Source organism: Protopterus annectens, chromosome 11.part0, assembly GCF_019279795.1.
Source record: "Protopterus annectens isolate FY-2018-M chromosome 11.part0, PAN1.0, whole genome shotgun sequence".
NCBI classification, from domain to species: Eukaryota; Metazoa; Chordata; order Ceratodontiformes; family Protopteridae; genus Protopterus; species Protopterus annectens.
The window spans coordinates 341,160,396-341,182,895 of NC_056745.1; the positions used below are offsets into that span (position 1 = coordinate 341,160,396).

The following is a 22,500-nucleotide window of genomic DNA, read 5'->3' on the forward strand; positions in this document are numbered from 1 at the left end:
ATCAAAAGTAATGACAGTTTCAGAGAAGAGACAATGCCATGTGGTAATTTATTTCACACAAGTGAGATTTGTTTGAGAAAAGCTCATTTTGGGATTTATAAACGAGTTATGCACAGTGCAAAAAATATATGCATAACTAAAAATATGTCCGATTGCTATTCAAAATTGAAGTATTTCTGAAGTGTGCAATATTGTACTTCCCTTTACACCTTTAAGTTTTATACAGAGCTCATCCACTGATGATAAACGTGATTCTTGAACAGGTAATACAGGCAAAACTTAATTTATGTCAAAACAGTTTGTTTAAGAGACTACATACAGAAAATAAAAAGATGTTCACATATTCTGGAAGTACAAGATTGTGCAGATAGTAAAATATCTATTTACAGTTTCCATTTCCTTACTCTGTAACTCTGAATAAATTGCTTTATCTTAAATTGCTCCCAGGTCACTGCTGAAAGAGACATTTGTGCCTAGTGGGCATCAACAAACAAATAAATAAAACTAACCTCACACACACACACACACACACACACACACACACACACACACACACACACACACACAAAACACAAACATGTGTGCATGTGCGCGTGCGCGCGTGTGTGTGTGTGTGTGTGTGTGTGTGTGTAGATATACATATATATAGGTGTGTACACATGTGCAGGTGTGTGCATGTGTCTATTTAGATATATTTAGACATTCTATACACACACACACACACACACACACACACACACACACACACACACACACACACACACACACACACACACACACACACACACACACACACACACACACAGTCTGCCCCCTTTCTTAACCGTTGCCCTATTCCTAAAACACACACACACATACAGTAAACCTATCCCCTTATGTAACCCATATTCTGACTAATCCACACACATTTCATAATACAGAAAATAAAAGAAGCCCACATATTCTGGAAGTACTAGATTGTGCAGATAGTAAAATATCTATTTACAGTTTCCATTTGTCTACTCTGTAACTCTATTTCTTTAGCCAGAGAAGATCACAAACTTATCTCCTGTCTATTCCTTGATCTCTCAAAGGCCATTGATACTGTTTCTCACTCTCTATTACTGGACAAATTGTCTGATCTTAATTTCTCCCCTGATACCATAGCATGGTTCTCTAGCTATCTCACAGACAGACTGCAATCAGTCAGATGGCACTCTACACTATCTACTCCCCTACCAGTAAAAATGTGTGTCCCTCAAAGATCCATTCTCAGACCACTACTTTTTAATATCTTTACCAACTTACTTTATTCCTCCTGTCCACATTCTTCCATAGTCCAATACGCTGATGACTCTCCAGACATAACCATAGCTAATTCTCCTTCTGAACTCTTATCTGTCACCCAATCTTCCTTTAATTCAGTAGAGACATGGCTCACCAACAATCAGCTCATCCTCAACCCTAAAAAAACAAAATTACTACTCTTTCTCCCCAAAACAGTATAATGTCACTTAACAATACCCCATTGTAGTTGAATCAAGCACAAAACTCCTCGGTGTTACCATTAATGATCAGCTAAAATTTGACCATGGAGATATACGTGAATGGGCGTACCTTCGTTGAAGGTTGTGCGTCAGGGCTGGTAACTCGGCACATAAAAATCAACTACCAATCATTAGCGGACCGGAGTTCTGCTGTGGCGAGCCCTAACAGGGAAAAGCCGAAAGACACAATAACAACAACATTAATAATTATATCAAGAAAACTCATCTGAAATTAGGACTCTTATACAGAAACAAAAGATTTCTCACTCATAGGTTCATAGGTTGGTACTAGGCTGTTGGCCCTAGGGCTTATACAAGCCTAGCCATAACAATTCCCTGGCTATTTCTTCCCACACTATTTACTTCCCTGGACCCCTGTCTAGCTGAGTCCTGATCCTCAGGGTGAAATTCCTTTCTCCCATCCAATTGTCAGGGTTCCTTTTGAAGAGAGCCAAAGAGGCGCACTGCTTGACATGTATGAGCAGTCTATTCCAGAGTCTGGGGAGTCTCTAGGTCAGGAACCTATCCCTCCAGCATGTTTTGTTTATTGTGATGACAAGGTTTAGATCCTTGGAGCATGTGTCTCTGAGGGATTGGGATTTCTTTAAGTGTAGCATGTCCAACAGCTGTGGGTTTGACATGGCCTTGTATGTTAAGCAGAGATTGTCATGAAGCTAGAATCACACTTACACACACTTACCTTCTACCCTGCTTAACATATAACTCCCAAATTCTCACTAGTCTATACTCCTCTCTACTAACCAAGCTTGAGCCAACATACCATATTATAGCAAGATTTGCTGCTCAACAAACCTATAAATCCCACCCCTGTCTATCCCTGAAACACTTAAACTGGCTTGAACTACCCCACCTTCTCCTGCTCTCACAGCTCCAAATCATACACTCAATTTTGTATCAGCCAGCCTATTGTCCAGCCCTGTCTTCTCTCATCTCACACTATTGTCCGACAAGAGATCTCAGGAGCTCATCCCTTGCTCTATTATATATTTATAAACCCAAAGCTAAATCAGCTCAAAATATATACAGCCACCCCCTTCTATACTCTGGAACAAACTCCCTCTTGAAATCAGAAAACTAAAACATCCCAAACAATTCAAGCTGGCCTTAAAAGAGTATTTCAAACAACAACGGATCTGCCATTGCTCTTACCCTCCCTGAATACAACCATCTAATTAACATACCTCTTGCACTGCACTGTCTCCCTTTCCACCTACCTCTACTCCCTTTATCCCACTCCTCCCTTTCTTTCCCTGCCTCCTATCATCTCTACACTTTCATTTATTCTACTCCTTCCTTCTTTCTCCCTTTTATTATCCCGACACTTTCATTTTCCTTACCTTCTCTGCAATAACCTCCTTAGACATTGCTGCTGTTTTCAGTTACTTTAAAATATTTTTTGCATCTCTGATGTTTCTTTTTTCTTTTACCTTATTAATGTCTAGTATACAGAGTCCAGTCTTAAATCACCATATTAAGTTTTTAACTTGTTAGTACAACTGCGATTATTTTGTTTGTTTGTATTACTATGGAGCTTTTCTCCCCAGGAGTCTGCTGAAAAAGGGATCTGGCTCAGTCAGACATTCCCGGTTGACAAATGTAAAATAAATAAATAAAAATAAATAAATATATGTGTGTGTGTGTGTGTGTGTGTGTGTGTGTGTGTGTGTGTGTGTGTGTGTGTGTGTGTGTGTGTGTGTGTGTGTGTGTGTGTGTGTGTGTGTGTGTGTGTGTGTGTGTGTGTGTGTGTGTGTGTGTGTGTGTGAGTGTGATTGTGTGTGTGTGTGTGTGTGTGTGTGTGTGTGTGTGTTTGGAGCTATCATCATCTTCCACAGTCAGGCCCTCATTCATATCTGCTCTTAAGGATGCTGCATGAAGGAGGCAAGTGCTAAGGAGTGAAGCTGTCATGTAATAAGCATTAGAAGATTTACTATACTTGTACCTTCTTCCCCTTTGCTGTAGTGCCAGCTTTGTCAGACTCAGTGTGACTTCCTGCTTGTCTACATCCTTTGCACTTAGCTAGAGTGCAATGTAATGTTTTCTGGGCCCATGCCACTGAATTCTACTATGGTGTTTCATGTGCGTATCTGATGACGTCCCCCATATGGCACTCCTGCAATGGCACAAGTAACACCCCTTCCTAGTTGAGTGAGCTGGCATCATCTGCTCACTCACATTGCTCTCTTGCTATTTCCAGCATTGCCTGAGTTACTGTGTGAACTCAAAGTAAGAAGGGTATAGTTAGACCTTCATGTGCTTTCTCAGACACAAGTGTGGGCAAAAGGTGGGCTACAGCAGTTCTTTGAATACCTTAATATTTCTTGGTCAGCTTGTCTTACTGAGCAGCTGTGCTGCTATTCATGAAGCAAGTATAACCATGCTATTAGCCTGTAGGTACAAAAGTATCCCCTGCTTTGGGAAATGCAGGATAATGCAATGAAGCATTATTGCTATATATTGTAATAAGAAAAATAAAGCTTTATGAACTGAAAAATCCCATAATGCTGGCTCCAGAGCACTGCCCTAAGGTGTAATGGAGTTAAAACCTGTAAACCTTGTAGCCTAAGACTTCATGAAAGCGTACATAATCATTATCCATCCACGAGATTCAGCCAAACAATATAAGGATACGTCTTCTTTTAAAGTAGTTTTTCTAATCCTTCTAGTATTTCAAATCAGTGGCTCAGAAATATTACTTGCACCCTTACTGTGTTTGTTAGATTTGGCAATACTGTTATATAACATGGTTGCTTAGTTCTTTCCATGACAAGTAAAAATAGAATTAAGTTTCCATAAATGATTTGTGAAAATATTTAGTAGGATTTGCCTGGATGATACCTATCACCACCAGCTCCGCTAAAACAGTCATATTTACTCTTGGTCTTAAAACATCATACCTCTCTGAATGCTGTGTACCTGCTGTTTTTTTTTCCTTTTCTTAAAGATAAACTTTTAGGATGGCTCTCTGCCTGTCATTGCACAACTCCTGTCTCATACATGTAATACTTTTTGTCACTTTCTGAACTCCTTCTACCATTACAATGTCTTTCTTTGGTACAGACTCTAGCACCACACCTGTGTGTAGCAGAAGATGTAAGTACATACCATGGCTCTACACACAAGAAGGGTTTTCAAAGGTGTCCCAAATCCAGCCAGATGCTACTCCCACTAGAAAATCAATGTTCTTTGGTTTTGGCTGTTATTCACTACTTTTTGATTTACTTTAGAATATAGTTCAAGCTTTGCATCACTTTGTAAATGCTGGCAATGAGCCCCACCTGACATTATTGTAAGCACTGAGAATGGACCTGTGGAATGCCCTGGACTTTTCTGACAATAAAATCTCCTTAATTTACTGCACAGTTTCTATGTCAAAATACCTCATCTGTATAATAAGTATCTTACTCTTCCAGGCTGGCAAACCAGCTTGTCTCTGCCTCATGAAGATAGACGCAGAATGCTTACTGGGCAGGCCACATGTCCTACACTTAATGATTTATAAATACACCATCTTATTAGCAGCAGTGAGACATGCGTGAATGGGCATACCTTTGTTGAAGGTTGTGCGTCAGGGCTGGCAACTCGGCATGTAAAAATCTACTGCCAATCATTAGCGGACCGGTGTTCCACTGTGGCGACCCCTAACTGGGAAAAGCTGAAAGACACAACAACAACATTTGTGGAGGCCAAATGTGCATTTTTAAAAGACTTCTGCAGCTCAGATGGAAGGATGTGCTTTGTCAGTAATGCAGTTAAATGGCAGTGCAAATTATTATGATAATGTCAACAACACAATAAAGCTCAGACACTAGCACTCAAATACTGGAAATCATTACAGGATGAATAATAAATTGTAAAGTGTTAAGCAGACTGCATCAGTCACATGGGCTGCCTGGAGCATACGGCTTCACTAAGGAAGGTCCTATACTGTCTTTGGGTTTAACTATCAAGAATGTAATAACACATACTACAGGAGATTCACATTTGTATGCACTAATGCAAGATGTTTACTCAAAGAACATGCAGTATGTTGCACCATCCCTTGCTAAATGGTGCCCTCTGCTGGCAAGTCTACTGTAGTTACAGTAGTATTAGTAGTAGTTGTATTTCCAAAGACATGCTTAATTAGCTGTACATATTCCTGAAAAACACTTCCCTATTCTTTGATGTGTAGTAACTCAACATTATCTGGAGATGGTTTCTGCCACTGGTGTATTTACTGAGGTTTTGAAACTAAAAACTGACAAAGACAGGCACCACTGTATTTCAGTTCATTGTTCATAACTCTGCAGCAAGCAGTTATGGACTTATAGAAAACTATTATACAAAATACTACACATAAGGAAGGAAATGGTGCAGCCAAATTCACATCTGGTTGAATTATGAAAATGGCTGCATTAATCTGTACATTTGCTACCTTATCAAATGAAAATACTACACTGATGGTTTTGGTCGAAGTTCAGAGAATATAGAAAGAAGACTTCACCAGTTACATACCGTTGTTCCTTTGAAGCCATTATTCACTGGCACAAACAGCGTAAATGGTCCACGACTACTCAGAGGCCATGCATACTCTGTGTCTTATAAGAAAGGAATAAAGAAGATTATTATAAATGTTAACTGAGAACCTTGTTCTAAGTCATAAATCCTCAATGCTACAATAGCAAAAATTAGACATATTATAATAAAGGTAGAAACAGGAGCATTTTCCATAACAGATAATTGTGGGGTTCTTTACTCTATAGACCTTTGATTTATAGGCAGGCAGATCCATATGTTTTTTATGAATTCAATGAAGAGTTCTGGGTTCTCATTTCATTGACTATTTTTTTCTAATAACATAATCTCATGTACCAAAATGACCCGCCCTTCCCATTTTGACTTAACAGTTTTAATTAGAAAACAGACATACAAGTGCTGGAAAGACAGTTAAGATATTAAAAGCACAAGCAACATAAAACTAACACAATTTAGAAACTGTATAATAAATAACAATTGATGCAGTGTTAAAAAAAGCATGCGGTGGCAACAGCTAAGAAGCTATTTCATGGTCACGACAAGACCGCTTGAGGAAACAAAGAGATAAAGAAAAAGTATGGCATGGTTTAAGCAATAAGAACAACCAACAACAAGTTTATAGATCCACCGTAATGCAGCAAATATGCCAACTAATCTCTGCAATAAATAGACCCTTAGTATATGAGCTATGTTTAATCAAAATTAAAGTGAATGGGGATTTTTTTACAGCACTCAAGAAAGAATGATCACAGCTACTGCTGAAGGAGATAACTTGGAATAAGTAACACAACATCATAACTCTTGAAGAATTAATCAAAGCATCATATACTTTCCAAAATATTAACATTTTTGTGAATATTTCAGAGTATTTGTTGAAATTCAGGTCACCAGGCATGCATTCACTACTGCATGCCATCCACTAACAAAATATTAATTTGCCTTTCTGGAGTGCGACATAATACAAATTAAGAACTAAGTTGTATAAGAGAGGACAATGTAAGTATTCCTTTTTTCTCAAGCACGATGATGAAGAAGCATTTTACAAATTGCATTTCTGCATTTGAAATCCTTTTATACGTATGTACAGCTGTGAACAGTTCTACTTTTCTTCTGTCAATCTGTGGAAGTTTAAACAAGCAGGAGCATTCTGGCAGCATGCAAACATTACTTATATATTTATTTATTGACATTTGTTTACCAGGAAAGTCCAGCTGGACACAGGTGCCCTTCTTCAGCCGAGGCCTGGGGAGGAAAGCTCCAAGGTATCATGTTTAATGTAATCAATATTTACAATAATATATTTATAATGCAGTTTAAGTGAATACATAACATAATAGGCAGTATAATAAGATTTGTATTGCTACTCACAAACACTAAATTTACAAGCCTTGTACTGAGACTTTAGAAATGAAAGAGTGGTATATAAGTTAGGTTGGAGTAATTTAGGAAATACAACAGAGTTGAGAGGAGATGAGCAAGTTTAAGTGTTAACAGAGTGGTAGTGAAGTGACAGTAATTTGGTTGCGCTAATTAGAAGTACGTATAGTATTTTAAGAAGTACAACAGAGTGAGGTAATAGAAGGGGATAAGCAGATTAAGTGATTTAGTGCTTTAAAGGGAGGTATAAGAAAGGTAATGAAAGGAGCTAGAGAGCTATGTCCCAGATGAGAAGCAGGATGAAAGCCAGGAAGCAGAGATCCAGTTTTTTAGGAATTATTTAAAAGGATGAAGGTGTTTGATAGGCCTGATTGATATAGGATTATATTCCAAGTTCAAGCTACACTAGCGGAACTGGTTTGTAGATGCTAAGCAGTTATTTATTATTTGACCAAAGGAGATGGTTTGGAAGATAGTATTGGAGTAGGGGTGTAACTGATGGGCAGGTCGATGGGGTATGTATTATTTTATGGGTTAAGGTGAGCTGGGTATAAGGGGTCTATGTCTGGCTACCAAAAAATAAAAAACCCGCATGGTGAAATATTGAATGGAAGACAGAGAAACCGACAATTACAGAACAGCATCATCGAAAATAAATTCATGAATGACTGTAGTTGTTCAACAACCATGAAGTAACACGATGCAAAAGGTAAGTGAAGAGAAACCTTGCCCTGTTCCTCACTGTAGTATGATCTTGGAGTTGGTGTATATATATATATATATATATATATATATATATATATATATATATATATATATATATATATATATATAGTTAGGGGGTTATGGGGGGGGGTGCAGCCCCTCACCTTGGTTGGTTCTGTTTGCAATGTTGGCCGACTATGGCCATTCAATGACTTTTTTTTTCAGTGATGTCATTCTTCGGTTATTGTAGATTTCACTTTTTTCTGTTTGATATTTCACTGTTTTGTTTTTTTTATTTTTCAGTAACTGAACATAGACCCGGTATAAGATAGGTGGTGAGGAAGTCTGAGCCATTAAAGTGCTTTTAGTGCTAAACAACGGTGGGTCCAGTAAGGTTTGTTGCAAGTGAATTTGGCAACTTTGTTATAGCATTGTTCAAGTTTAGAACTAAGTGAAGCTTGTAGGTTGGTCATGATAGCTGTTCCATATAGGTTTGAGGGTAAGAGGTAAGTGGTAGCTAGAATTATACCTTGGCAAAGTCTGTAAGGAATTTCTTTACTCTATGCAGGGTGCCTAGTTTTTGATGGGATTTCTTGATGCTGTTGCGGACATATAAATCAAATTTAAGATTGTTGTTGATTGTCATGCCAAATAGTTTTGTACGTGGGGTAATTTCAAACATGGTATTATGTAAGGAAGAAATTTTAAAACTGTGTTTTTAATGGAAATGGGATTTTGGAAAAAGGGATGTAATTTAATTTTTTGGGATTTAGTAGCAGGTGATTGTCCTGTAGCCAACTTTTAACAGAGTTGAAGGCTTCTTGAGTAACTCTCTGAAGATGTATTAGGGTGTTGGAAATGCACATTTGAGTAGAATCATCAGTATATTGTATGAGGGAAACTTGTTGAGATGATTTATGTAAATTGTTAGTGAATATATTAAAGAGTAGAAGGCTGAGAATGGACCATGTGGTACACCAGTATTGACAGGAAGGAAGGAAGGGAGAAAAAGTAGAGAGCCATTTAACAGACTGGTATCCATCAGTTAAGTAGTTGTTAAACCACAGTAGTGTGGGTTCTGATAGTCCAAGGAAAGACAGTTGCTAAAAGAGTTCTTGGTGAAAGCTAGATCAAAAGCTTTAGTGAGATCAAGGAATACAGAGGAAACACGTTTGCCTTCATCTCTGGTTTTGTTAATAGCATCAGTGAAAGTTAATAAGGGCATGGTAGTGCTATGTGCGGGTCTAAAACCATGTTGTGTGGGGGTCAGAAGCTTTTCTTGTAGAATAAGTTGAAGAAGTTGCTTGTGAATGCATTTCTACATAATTTTTGATGAAGGGGATAACATGGTTATACTTCTGAAATTGGATATATCAGATGAGGGTCCTCCTTTATGAAGGGGTGATGAAGAATTTTTTCCATAGAGAGGGAAGTATGATTCCTTGAAAGATCTGTTAATTAGAGGAGAGACAGGATAGGATATGGAATTGCCAGCCAGCTTGAGGTATTCTGTTGGGAGATTATCTACTGAAGGAGAACAGGGTTTCAGTTTAAGAAGTAGCAATTTGATATAGGCAGTTGGGATGAGTTTTTATGGTGAAATAAGAGGTATTTGTTGTCGAAGGAGAAGCCATTGTCAGGAATGTTGGGAGGAAAATCTTAATAAGGGCTTTAGTGGTGGTTGTTCCAGGGCAGACTAAATTATTAATAGAAGACCAGACTTTTTTAGGGTTATAAGAATGACTTAATAAGGGGGCACTGAAGCAGATTTTTTTCTCTGTGATAATATGTCTTTAGTTATGGTTATGCAGTTCTTTAAAGTTGGAGGTTTTGGACAGATCTATATTTTAGCCATTCCTTCCAAGACCCATCTCTTTCATGCATTAGGTGAAACCAAGGAGTGTGGTTATTCTTTACTTGTTTTGTTGAAGTTGGACTCAGACCGTTGAGGATTTTCCGGAAAAATGAGTTAAATTTATGTACAGCTTCATTGACTGGAATGTTTCTCAGGATGTGCCAGTTAAAGGAATTTAGAATTCTGTTAAGTATACCGAGGTTAAAATTAGCAAGGTTACAGGAAGTTCTAAGTGAGTGTTGTTTGACATGATGGATACAGAGTCTGTTTGCATATACTGAGGGAATCAGAGAGGGTGCCACTGGAGACATACTTAGTGGACTCAGACATCAATATGCAGTCAAGAATTGAGCCACTGTTTTTGGGATAGTTATAATGTTTGGGAGGAAATGAGCTGAGTCCATTCAAATAGGTTTAGGTTAGCTGATGGATATTTTGTGGAGATAAATGACCAATCAAAATTAACTTCACCTAAGATTATCTTTTCATTAGAAATTGTTTGCAAGATCCAGTTTAAGATGTTTTCTAGGGTTGTAGTTTTTACCTGGGGGAATATAGAGTACTATAATACTTAGTTGCTTATGGTTATTTAGTTTAAGATAGGAGATGAGGAGTTCAGCATTATGGAACATGGGAATAGGTTTATTATAGGGTAGGATTTCAAGATAGTCAGGGTATAGTAAAGCTACTCCACCACATTTTTTTTAAATCTATCTGCCCTGATGATAATATCACCAGGTAGTGATATTTCAGAATCAAGTGTTTGGGGGTTTAGCCATGTTTCAGTTATGACAAGAATATCTCTGGTGTATTGTGGGAGATCTAAGCATGGAGTTCTGAAATGTTATTATAGATGCGACAAGTATTTGAGGAAATGAATTTAAGCTGTTTGGATGAGTATAAGATAGGTGGGGAGGTTTTGATGGTTTTGTCGATGGTGGTGTAGTCCCTGTCTTGGAAGGAGTTGGGTCAGCTGAATAGGAGGGTAGCTGGCTTGGGATGAGTTTTGTTGGGCACTGGGGAGTCAGGATGGGAGTTGGGGCCTGGGTTAGGATGAATATCCCTACAGAGTAGGAAGAGAAAGAAAAAAAAAAGATATGTTTGGGAAGCTTGTTTTGGTTTAAATGTAGCAGTTAGTTTTATTTTAGAGTTCTAGGTGAAAGGGTTTAGTAATTTGAATTTGAAGTAAATATTGTGTGAGTCTTTGTATATACTGGCAATGAGTAGTGGTGAAGTGGGGTGAAGTGGAGCACACAGTGGGAGAAATGTGTACAAGACTGAGTGATGTATGATAAACTGCAAGGTGATAAACCAGGAAGAATAAGGGTACAGTAATAGTTAAGAGAAGCACAGTTTGCAGATTTGTAGAGAGATTTGTCCAAGAAAGAGGAGCTAGGACTCTGGGGTATAAATATAGGAGGGGTAGGAGCAGATAGCTGAGTGAGGTGGATGGTGTAAGTTGTGATCACTTTGGTTAGGAAGTAAATATACGAAAGGAAAGGAAGTTAAAGAGCTTAAATACAGACTGATGGTTTAGGAATTGTGTATGTATTCTTGTGAGCCAGGGTATGTCCATGTTTACATGTATGCCTTTAGGAGGGGTCAGAATTAGGTGCAGCTCTGGGTGGAAAACAGGTCCTATAAATATAATGCCATGAGGGGTGGTTGGGAAATCAAGGGTGGGAAGGGAACATGGCAGGAAACAGCTCCAACACCAGCAGAAGGAGTCTTTATCTGTTATGCTGGAACAATTGTATGTAATAGGAACATTAACCTAACATATGCTTTGGAAGGACAAGGGATATGCTACTCCAGGCTGCAGTTACATTTGAGATTTTTAGGGGAATGGGGGGGGGCATAGTGGGAAACAGCTCCAACACCAGCAGGAGGTGTCTTTATCATTTATGCCGCCACTGGAACAATTTTATGTAATAGGAGCATTAGTCTAGCACATGCTTTGGGAGGCCAAGGGATATGCTACTCCAGACTGCAATTACAGTAGAGCTGTTTAGAAGGAGTAAAGTACTGCAAAACACTATGACTCTACAGGTGAGTTTTCCTCAGACAGTTACAGTTTCACAACAAACAAACAGTGCAGGAAAATTTGCAGAGTGGAGTGGAGTGAGAGAGCTTCAGCAAAGTATAATCAATTACTTGAGGGAGAAAAAGGACAGCCAGTAATATAATAAAAATTGTTTAAGGTTGTAAGTATTGGTTCTGTGGTGGGACACTGCTCTCTTACTGCTATTATACAATGACAGCTCATTTGTATTAAAAAATTAGCCCACTGGACAGCCGACTGTAATCAAGCATATAGCAAGAGAATAATACCCAGCTACTGAAGTACCACTGAGCGGCCGGACTTTCTATTGGAATATGCTGAGGGACAGTGCAAAAATAAAAGAAACATCACGTACATTCTCAAAAATAAAGAGACTGCCCATACATATCAAGCAGAGCGCCTCCTTGGCCCTCTTTAAAAGGAACCTTGACGACTGGATGGGAGATAGGAAATTTACCCCGGTGATCACGTCAGTCACTCTGCCAGACAGGGGTTCAGGGAAGTTAATATTGTGGGAAGAAATAGTCAGGGAATTGTTATGGCTAGGCTTGTACAGGCCCTAGGGCCGATAGCCTTCTACCAACCTATGAACCTATGAACCTATGAAACAGAAACGTACCTAATTTTCCTTCTATTTATGTGCAATTCCTGGTAAAATTTGACGGAAAAAAATAGCAATGCAGATTCTCTTCTCTCCGTTGCTTCTCTTGCACTACACTGCTGTACTGTGCAAGTTTGGGGATGCAAGTCCCATATGCATGTACAGTACATTTCTAAAGACAGATAAAACCTTCCCTTACACAAAGATCAAAGCATGCCAACCATGGGTAAATCCTGATATACCTATGCCCAGTCATGGATTATTGCTTAATTATTAGACAACAGACAATAGCAAGTAGAACAGCAATCCACTCTAAGCCTTAAGTGAATAATACACTGGTCCCAAACAATGCTGCAATGGCACACTCTGAGTTCCCTGCTGAAATGTACCTGTGTGACTGAGTTAAGAACTCAGGATGTGTGAGCAGTAGTCAAGTTTATTTTGTTTTTTTTTTTTTTTTTTTTTTAGTGGAACGAATGGTGTTTCAGAGAGAGTCTTGAATTTTAGCTTAGTTATAGAAGCAAGCATGCAGTGTCATGTAGCAGGGTGAAAGGAACACGGGGAGAAGGAATCCTGAATTCCAGCCTTCTCTGACAAATGTTTTCAGAAGGGTGATTTTGTACAACAGAGTTGTTTTGGTAGATGAGGTATTTTCCTATTTGTTAATGTCCGCCCTTAGTCATCTTTGTAATCTCACCCATTAACTATTCTAACCCCACTGTATGATTCAGTCAACTATGATAAATTGCTAAGTGCTATCTGAGCCCGTTATTTAAAAACGAACTATATAATGACAGTGAAATAGTTCAAGATAAACCCACAGATGGCATACAGAAGACATGTAACAAAAGAGCTAGTATAAATCCAAGATATGAACGTTTCTAGCAAGTTCTACTGGGGAAAAAATCAGAAGTGCTCTTGCATACTTATTATTTACAGAGAAATTCAGAGTCAGAAACAATAAACATCAATGTATTTCAGTATTCTTCCTTAATCCTACACATTTCCATATATAACATTCCTAAGTTGTCCCCCCAGTGTTGTTAATGTGACTTCTAATACCAGGAGATTTGACATCCCATGTTTTAGGTGAAAGAGAAATGTCTGGTAATGAAACTGCAGTTTGTGGACAGAGTCTTTTACTTAGTGATATACATCTATCGATTACAATCTACAGTTCCAGAAGACAAAAAAATTTTCTTTTAAGAAACTAGAAACAGGCTGAGTGGCACTACCACACATGAAGTGGTACCTCTTAATATTATTGTAAAGTAGTCTGAGAAGCCAGAGACACAGGAGCCAGTGGACAGGGGGTTCCATTTCATCAATGCATGTGACAAGAACTTACATTTTACTTGAATGTGAAAAAAAGTGAAATTCATCTTGTTCAGATATAGTTGGTAAAGCCCATCCAAACCATACATAGGGTTTTATCCCTTGGACATCTTCTATAATACAATTAACTGTAAGGTCAGTGAACTTGGTGGGGTGGGAGATCACTTAGAGTAGCCTCATTTAAATTGAGTACTTTTTTACACTCAGCAATGGTCAGCCATGCGTACTGCACTCAGCTTATGTTATCCTAATAATTCATGAAAAGATGCTCATAATTTTAAGAGATATTTTTAATATGCTAATTTGGACAAAGGACATCTGTGAGTGCTATTATACACTAACAGAAATTGGATGTCTGGGCATCCCAATGTCATTAAAAAGGGTTCTTTAGTGGGTGGACTGAAAAACATCTTGATATACATAAAATCATATGTGTAGTTTACCGAGAATGGTTTTCTTCCTTTTTTCTTTCTGTGGTACCAGAGGCAAAGAATATATTTTTGTATTCCATATACTGCTGATATATTTCTCCTTCTGCTGTTGGGAAAATGTAAATTTGTCAAAGTGAATAAATGTATCCCACCTTACTGCTCTGATGTTACTAAAAAAGTGAAGATGACTGCTATGACTTTTTAGAACACAGAAGTTTACTATAAAGAAATGCAGGGGCCTTGGAAAACTATGGAAACTTTTAGCAAAATGTAGAAAAAACAAATATTGTGCAAAAATCACTGGCTTCTCTTCTAAGCTCTACCAGTTCTTCCTGTTATTTGCTGCAACTTGTACTAATCACAGAAGTAACTGGAACAATGAGTTGTCATATGTAAATGTTTTCAGTGTAGTTCATCTTATATGCAGTACACAAGAGGCATAGTGGTGCTCAATGCCATCCCCCAATCTTGTGCCCCCAACTCTAAAATGAGGAACACACACAAAAAGAAAAATGATCTTCTTCCAAATGGCTGCTATTGTTTACACCACACATAAAGTACTAAAGCCCACTGCTTCATAAAAACAAAAATGTATTTTCTTATTTTCTTTTCTTTTAAATACTTATATCATGAAGCTACTACACTTCATGGAGTGTTAAGTGCTTCAATTATGACCATAAATGCAATACCAACATTCATTTCTGAATGCACTGAGTGGAAGAATGAATGGCATCTCACTATTGCACCCCCTAACATTTTGTACCCAGGGCAGCTGCCCCTTTTGTCCATCCTAGCTATTGCACGTTATTACAAATTTATCCTCTTGAAACCCTCTAACTAGCTTCATAACACCTCATTTTGCTTAGACTGGAAGAGGTGCCAACTAGTTAAGTCAACTCAACAAGGTCGAACTCCCTGATTGCCATTTTTCATACAAAATAGATGCTATTATTAAGTGTGCCCTTGCAGTGATTCCTCTCTTTTGGGAGATTTCTCCCTTCTCTGTGTGTGTAATAACTAGTTGATTTGACTCAGTGAAGCTGAACTGTCTCTGATTTCCATGCAAAATCACTGCACGCTGACAGTGATTCCTATCTTTATTTTTGGCGATGCCTCCCTTTTGAGAGTTTACACATCCATGAAGTGGTCATATATAATTTGAGGGGTGCAGAAGACTTGCTCCTCATGTGTTAGTATGGGGAGGGGGCTGTCCCTTGACAAAAATTAATATTTTTTTGTTTTTCATTATGAAGATGTTACGACTAGTATTTTTCATCTGTATGTAATCTTGCCTGGCAACTGACTTAGCCATAGTAGAAGTTTTGTAAGCATCACTGCACAGTACTATAACTGCACACATCTGGCATTCATTTATATATTCCATCTTGAACAAGTGAAAGTTTTATAACTGACCCTTTCTGCTTTGCTGTAAAATTATTTAAAATAAATAATGATCTGTTGCCCCCCACAGCATAACATCTAATTCCAAAAATCTTAATGTAAAAGGCACATTGCTTGGTAAGTTTGTTCTACTCAGCTTATTCTTTAATATGGTGCAAATAATTTTGCATATTTCATTTCTAATATATTTGAAAACAATTGATTAAAAGCAATACCTTATCTTGAACACGCGTCTAAACTTTTTTGGGTGAAGTATTTAAAACAGAGAAACCATTCCAGTCATTAAAAACATTTGTTTTGGTCACTGCTTCATCAAGGTGAAAGTGGACATTTTTGCATTTACACATATGGTTTAATTTTATTGTGTCAGTGAAAAGTTTTCTGTCGGTCTTAATTTGGGTTCCAGGGATAAAGAAATCAAGCTTAGAATAAGTAAGTTGAAAATGTATATACTAAGTCTCTCCTTGACAGTTACTATGATATTTTTGTAGTGCATGGAGCATAGTGATTATATTCAAAAACGGTTAAATAATATCCTGCTTAACCACTACTATAGCATGAGACCTAACCTTAACCTGAATATTTGAACTGTATCTTACTGAAATTGGTACACCTTGTTTGCTCTAGCATAGACTAGATCCAGACCTGCTGAATCTAGCTTTGTTTATATGCTTGTTGTTTGTTTGCTTGTTATTTCCCTGGAAGCTAATTCCACCTAATACGCTTCTCAGCTTCTGTGGATCACTAGTGATATCTGCATTGCTTACTGTACTTATTTCCTTGTTTCACTTGAAAGAAAGTTACTGTTTGTCGTTTTTGCATTTAGTTACTTGTAACACATTGCACTCAAGTTACCTGGCACTTGCTCACTAAAGCAATTATATAAGTCAGCACTAAAATTAAAAGCACTACACCCTCACTCCCCACTGGCCCTTGTTTTCAATTATTAAGGAATTCCCAATATTATTCTAGCATGTCCAAAAGTCAGTTGTCAATCTCCTCTCGAGTCCAGCTGGTGAATCTGGGAATCTTGAGGCAATGTTATAACTGCCTCATGTACACAGACAACCCTCTCCTCCTCCCACATAACACAAATACTTGCGAGAGATGCAGCTATTTAGCCAAACTGGAGGCTGAGCTCTCTCAACTCAGGACTGGCAAGACCAGACAGGAGGAGAAGGCAACTACACACACCACAAAACCAGCCTCACATAATGCTACCACACCACTGAATCAAACACATAAACACACAAAGACATACTCGGAGGCTCTGAGTAAAATTTACCTAAACAGCAGAGGCCTCCAAAGCAGACACCCAAACAACTGCTACCTCAAGACACCCCACAAGCAGCACATAAACCACAAAAGCAGTGTGCAAAGCAGTCACAGCCCTTAAAGCCAAATACAACACCAAACATACTTGTCATAGGTGACTCCATAGTCAGACACACTGACGTCCCACTCACCAGGCTGAACAAGGAGAGGGTCACAGTAAGCTGCCTATCGGGCGCTAGAATCCGCCACATAACACAAGCACTCTGGTCACTCCACGGCAAGTACAAATATGACACAGTCATTGTCCATGCTGGTGTGAACGACCTGAGACGTACCTCCCTGGACTACATGAAAAGAGACATAGAGGAGCTCTCTGATTATGTAGCCCAAGCAGGTATGACCCTAACCCTGAGCAGTATCCTTCCTTCACCAAGAATGATGCCACAATATAGAGACAAGATGATCAGCTTTAACAATTGGCTTAATGTCTGGTGTCATTCAAAGGGGATCCAGTGTCTGTCTGCCTGGGATGACATGCTTGACAAGCCACGCTGCTTCGCAAGGGACGGCTTGCACCTGTCACCCCTGGGATTCCGGATATTGGCTAAGGCTCTTGCCACCCCTATAGTGCCTTTTTAGGCAAGGCTCAAATTCTAAACCTACCACCCTAGAAAACAAAAATGGGAAGAAACTGAGGGTAATGCTGCTCAATGCCAGAAGTCTAAATCTCAAAATGCACGCACTCGAGGCCCTTCTCAGTATGGAGAACATCGATGTCTGTGCTGTAACTGAAACCTGGTTCAAGGCTCCTGAGAGCACCCCGGCACTATTAGGTTTTACCTCATATCATGCATTCCGGCCCCAAAACCAGGACCACACCACAAAAGGAGGGGGTGTATCCATATTCATAAAGGATACCCACACCTCCAGGTTGGTGGCAACGCACGAAGCTTCGGAAACCATCCAGGTGCAACTAACCATAGGCAAAACTGCTCTACAAATTGTAGCATGCTACAGGCCACCCTCTCAAACTCAGGAACACCACACAGCCTTCCTGAAGACACTGGAGGGTATAAATGTATCTCCAAACACCATCATATTGGGTGACTTCAACTACTCGAATATAGACTGGGAACATTACTCAAGCCCTAACTTTCTAGCCCAACGGTTCCTGGAGTTCATAAATTCAAATGCCATGGAACAGCTAGTCACTGTTCCCACGAGAGGAGAAAATATACTAGATCTCATTATCACAAACATGGGGACAAAATGCTCCACACCGGAAGTATATCCCTCATTGGAGAGATCTGATCATAAACTAATCTCACTGGAAATCCACATCCCGCCCCCACCCCAAACAAAAAAGACCACAGTGAAGAACTTCTCTAAAGCAAACTTCACACTACTCAAGACTGGTGTGGTATCCTTCAAGGCCCCTGAGACAGTGGAAACCACAACCCAAGCTGCGGAAGCCCTTACAAATGCCTTCTATGAACACCTCCAGGACTGCATGGATCAGGCAATCCCAAATAAAACCAAGACTCTTTCCACAAAGGGCAAACGTCCAGTCTGGTGGACACCAGCCATTAACAAACTTTACAATAAGAGGAGAAAGCTATTACATGATAGAACAAAATCCATAAAAGGGAAGTCACCCCTGATCATTATTAGTAAAAAAATACGAGCACTCATAAAATCAACTAAGGCCAGTTTTGAGAGAAAAATTGCCATGGATTCAAAAGACAATCATAAGGCCTTTTTCAGCTATGTTAGGAACCTGGGTGGAAACTCCCAGATATGCTCAGAATTAGTCCAAAATGATACAAAAATCACTGAACCCACAGACATTGCCAACATACTGGCAGACAGGCTCAGTGCAAACTTCACCCTCCTCTCCCCCCCTAAAGGAGAGATAACTATCCCAGCGGAGTGTAGCCTCCCAGACATCTCAAATGCGCAGGTGAAAGCTGCTCTCTCTAAAGCTAAAAACACAGCATCAATGGGACCGGATGGTGTCCCCGGCTGTGTGCTACACGAGCTAAATGAGGAATTAAACCCGCACATAAGGCAGCTGTTTAATCTCAGCCTTACCACAGGATACGTGCCCAAGGAGTGGTGTACGGCAACTGTGGTCCCACTCCACAAAGGTGGTGCCTCTACGGACCCTGGTAATTACCGCCCCATAAGCTTAACAAGTCTAGTCTGCAAAGCTATGGAGAGGATCATAATGGAGCTCATAAACAAAGATATAGGGGACTTGCAGACATTGGACCCGACCCAGTTTGGCTTCGTCAAGGGAAGATCATGCCTTTTGAACTTGGTCGACTTCTTCGAAACAGTCACCAAGGCCATTGATGAGGAAAGGCAGTCCATACAGCCTACCTTGACCTTGCAAAGGCTTTCGACACAATACCCCACTCGGGTATTGTAAAAACTTACCAGCTTAAATGTAAACCCATATGTCACAAGATGGGTTGCAAACTGGCTTAAGGACAGAACCCACAGGGTTAGAGTTGCTGGCGCTATGTCAGACTCCAAGCCGGTCACAAGTGGTGTCCCACAGGGCTCGGTCCTTGGCCCCTATTGTTCGGCATCTACTTCTCAGAAGTACAGGCCAACATGGGAGGTCTTTGGCTGACAAAGTTTGCAGACGACTGCAAACTGGGCGCCATAGTGGAAAGTGCATCGGACACGGATATCCTTCAGAAGGGACTCACGGAAACAGATAGCTGGTGCCAGAGCCATGGCCTGAAGTTAAATGCCAAAAAATGTATAGTCATACCCTTCGGGAAAAACAAGGTAACCCCAAGCTACCATATAGGTGGCAATCCACTAAGCACAGAAGAGGTTATCAGGGACCTGGGGACCCAGGTTGACAGTGGCCTTTCTTTTGACACTCACGTTGCTAAAGTGGTTAAGAAACTCCAGCTCTATTCAGTCGCATACCGTCTGCTCAGAGGTGACATGTGCCTGACATACAAGGCCATGTCCAACCCGGAATTAATGGACATGCTCCACCTCAAAAAATCCAAATCCACCAAAACCACTAGAGCAAGCGACTTAAACCTTAGCATGGATATAAATAGGACATGCTGGAGGGATAGATTTATCACTCAGAGACTCCCTATGCTGTGGAATAGAGTCCCGATCCATGTGAGGCAGAGCACCTCGCTGGCTCTGTTCAAGAGAAATCTTGACCTGTGGATGGGAGATCGTAGGTTTACCCCAGGAATCATCTCTGTGTCACTGCTGGACAGAGGCACAACAAACTAATGGGTACAGTATTTTTTCATATAAGGAGTGGCGTAAGCCACAAAAATTCAGGCTAGGCTTATAAATGCCTTGGGGCAGATAGCCTAGTATAAACCTATGAACCTATGAACCTATGAACAATGGTGAGATGATTGTTAAGCACCCCTGTTAACATCGAGTCTACAGTAAAAGTAGACAGCACTAATCAGAAAATAGTAGCAGCGTGGTGTGAAACAGTTTTGTTCTAACTTATTTCCGCCTGCTGTCTGTAAAGTTAACACACCATTTTGATATCGACTGCTTCCCTCACATCGGGAATACATAAGACTTCAGATTTCCCCACTGCTTTACCAGCTTTCAAAGTTGGTGCAACACATCACCTTTTTATTTTTAATCTAATTTTTCACTAACTAGTAGTACATGGACAAGATTAATCTCCATGCACTACAAAGAATTATAATTGGTTCTTCGATCGTAACAAAAAAGTATCAAACTAGGTAAAAGACACTGCTGGAAACAGACGCACTGAATACTTTAGGACCAAAGATGAGAAACTCTTTAATAGGTTCATAGGTTCATAGGTTCATACTAGGCTATCTGCCCGAGGGCATTTACAAGCCTAGCCCATTGTTTTGTGGCTTACGCCACCCCTTTAGTATGGGGAACTATACCCATTATTTTGCTGTGCCTCTGTCGAGCAGTGACACTGAGGTAATCCCTGGGGTATATCTGCGATCTCCCATCCATTGGTCAAGATTTCTCTTGAACAAGGCCAGCGAGGTGCTCTGCCTCACATGTACCAGGATTTTGTTCCACAGCATAGGGAGTCTTTGGGTGATGAATCTATCCCTCCAGCACGTCCTATTAATAGCCGTGTCGAGGTTTAAGTCTCCGCCTTGTGGCTCTGATGGATCTAGATTTTTGAGGTGAAGCATATTCATCAAATCTGGGTTTGACATGGCCTTGTATGTTAGGCAAAGGTCACCTCTGAGCAAGCGTGCGACTGAATAGAGCTGGAGTTCTTTTAGTCGGGTAGCATAGGACAGATTTTTGAGACCCTTTATCCTTTTGGTGAGGAACTTTTGTGGCCTCTCCAGCTGCTGCAAGTGTCGGGTCAGATACATTCCGAATGGGGCATTGTACTCAATCATTGGTCTGATGAGTGATGAGTAAAGGGAGACTATGACCTCCCTTGATCTAGATGAGAATCCCTTCATGATAAGGTGGGCAATGTAGAAGGTCTTCCTAACTACTTTAGCTACATGGGTGTCGAATGACAGACTACTATCAACCTGGGTCCCCAGGTCCCTGATAACTTCTTCTGTGCTCAGTGGATTGCCGCCTATTTGGTAGCTAGGGGTAACCTTGTTTTTCCCGAATGGTATGACTATGCATTTTTTGGCATTTAACTTTAGGCCGTGGCTCTGGCACCAGTTATCCGTTTCTGTGAGACCCTTCTGAAACAAATAAAACCAAACAGTAATGTAAAGCACTTTTTGTCTGGCTACATAGCCAGACTTCTTCAGACAAAGAAAGCAAAAAGTTTGCAGCATTAAGCATTCACCCTGTACCTTCCTATTAAACTAATTAACCAATAAAAACACATCTCCATAGAAACAATTCAAAGCCAGTAATTAGGTAATGTTAAAACAGCCAAGTTCAGCATTTTCCAACTTAAAAAGCTACAAATAAGTATTAAGCAAGCAACCCCACCATCCCCACCCACCAAGCAAAACATTTTACCATAGAGTTTGTTACCAAATATAATATTAAATATTGGTTAAAAGTTTGCTTAAAATTAACACTTAAACTTGTTAAAATTGTTTTATACTATCTCTAGACACCTACATATGTTGTTTGTACAAAGTATTGTTAGAATACTTCAATTAACTACAAAAAATGTACACAGTTATGTCAGACCAGAGGTTCAAAAATCCATTTAGCTGTTACACTTCCAGGGTGCGACTATTCTATGCTAAACCATGTAAATTTTTTGAGTTGGAAAATGCTGAACTTGGCTGTTTTAACATTACCTAATTGCTGCCTTTTAACTGTTTCTATGGAGATGTGTTTTTATTGGTTAATTAGCTTAATAGGAAGGTACAGGGTGAATACTTAATGCTGCAAACGTTTTGCTTTCTTTG

General features: G+C 39.6%; 1 protein-coding gene across 1 annotated transcript in view; it reads right to left on the bottom strand.

The window, feature by feature from the left end:
• Nucleotides 1-22,500, bottom strand: part of STAB2 (stabilin 2) — a 922,612-nt gene that overhangs the window by 694,535 nt on the left and 205,577 nt on the right. The window contains exon 11 of the mRNA XM_044087850.1: nucleotides 6,042-6,124. Within this exon, the coding sequence (XP_043943785.1) occupies nucleotides 6,042-6,124 (83 nt within the window). The remainder of the gene's footprint in view (nucleotides 1-6,041; nucleotides 6,125-22,500) is intronic.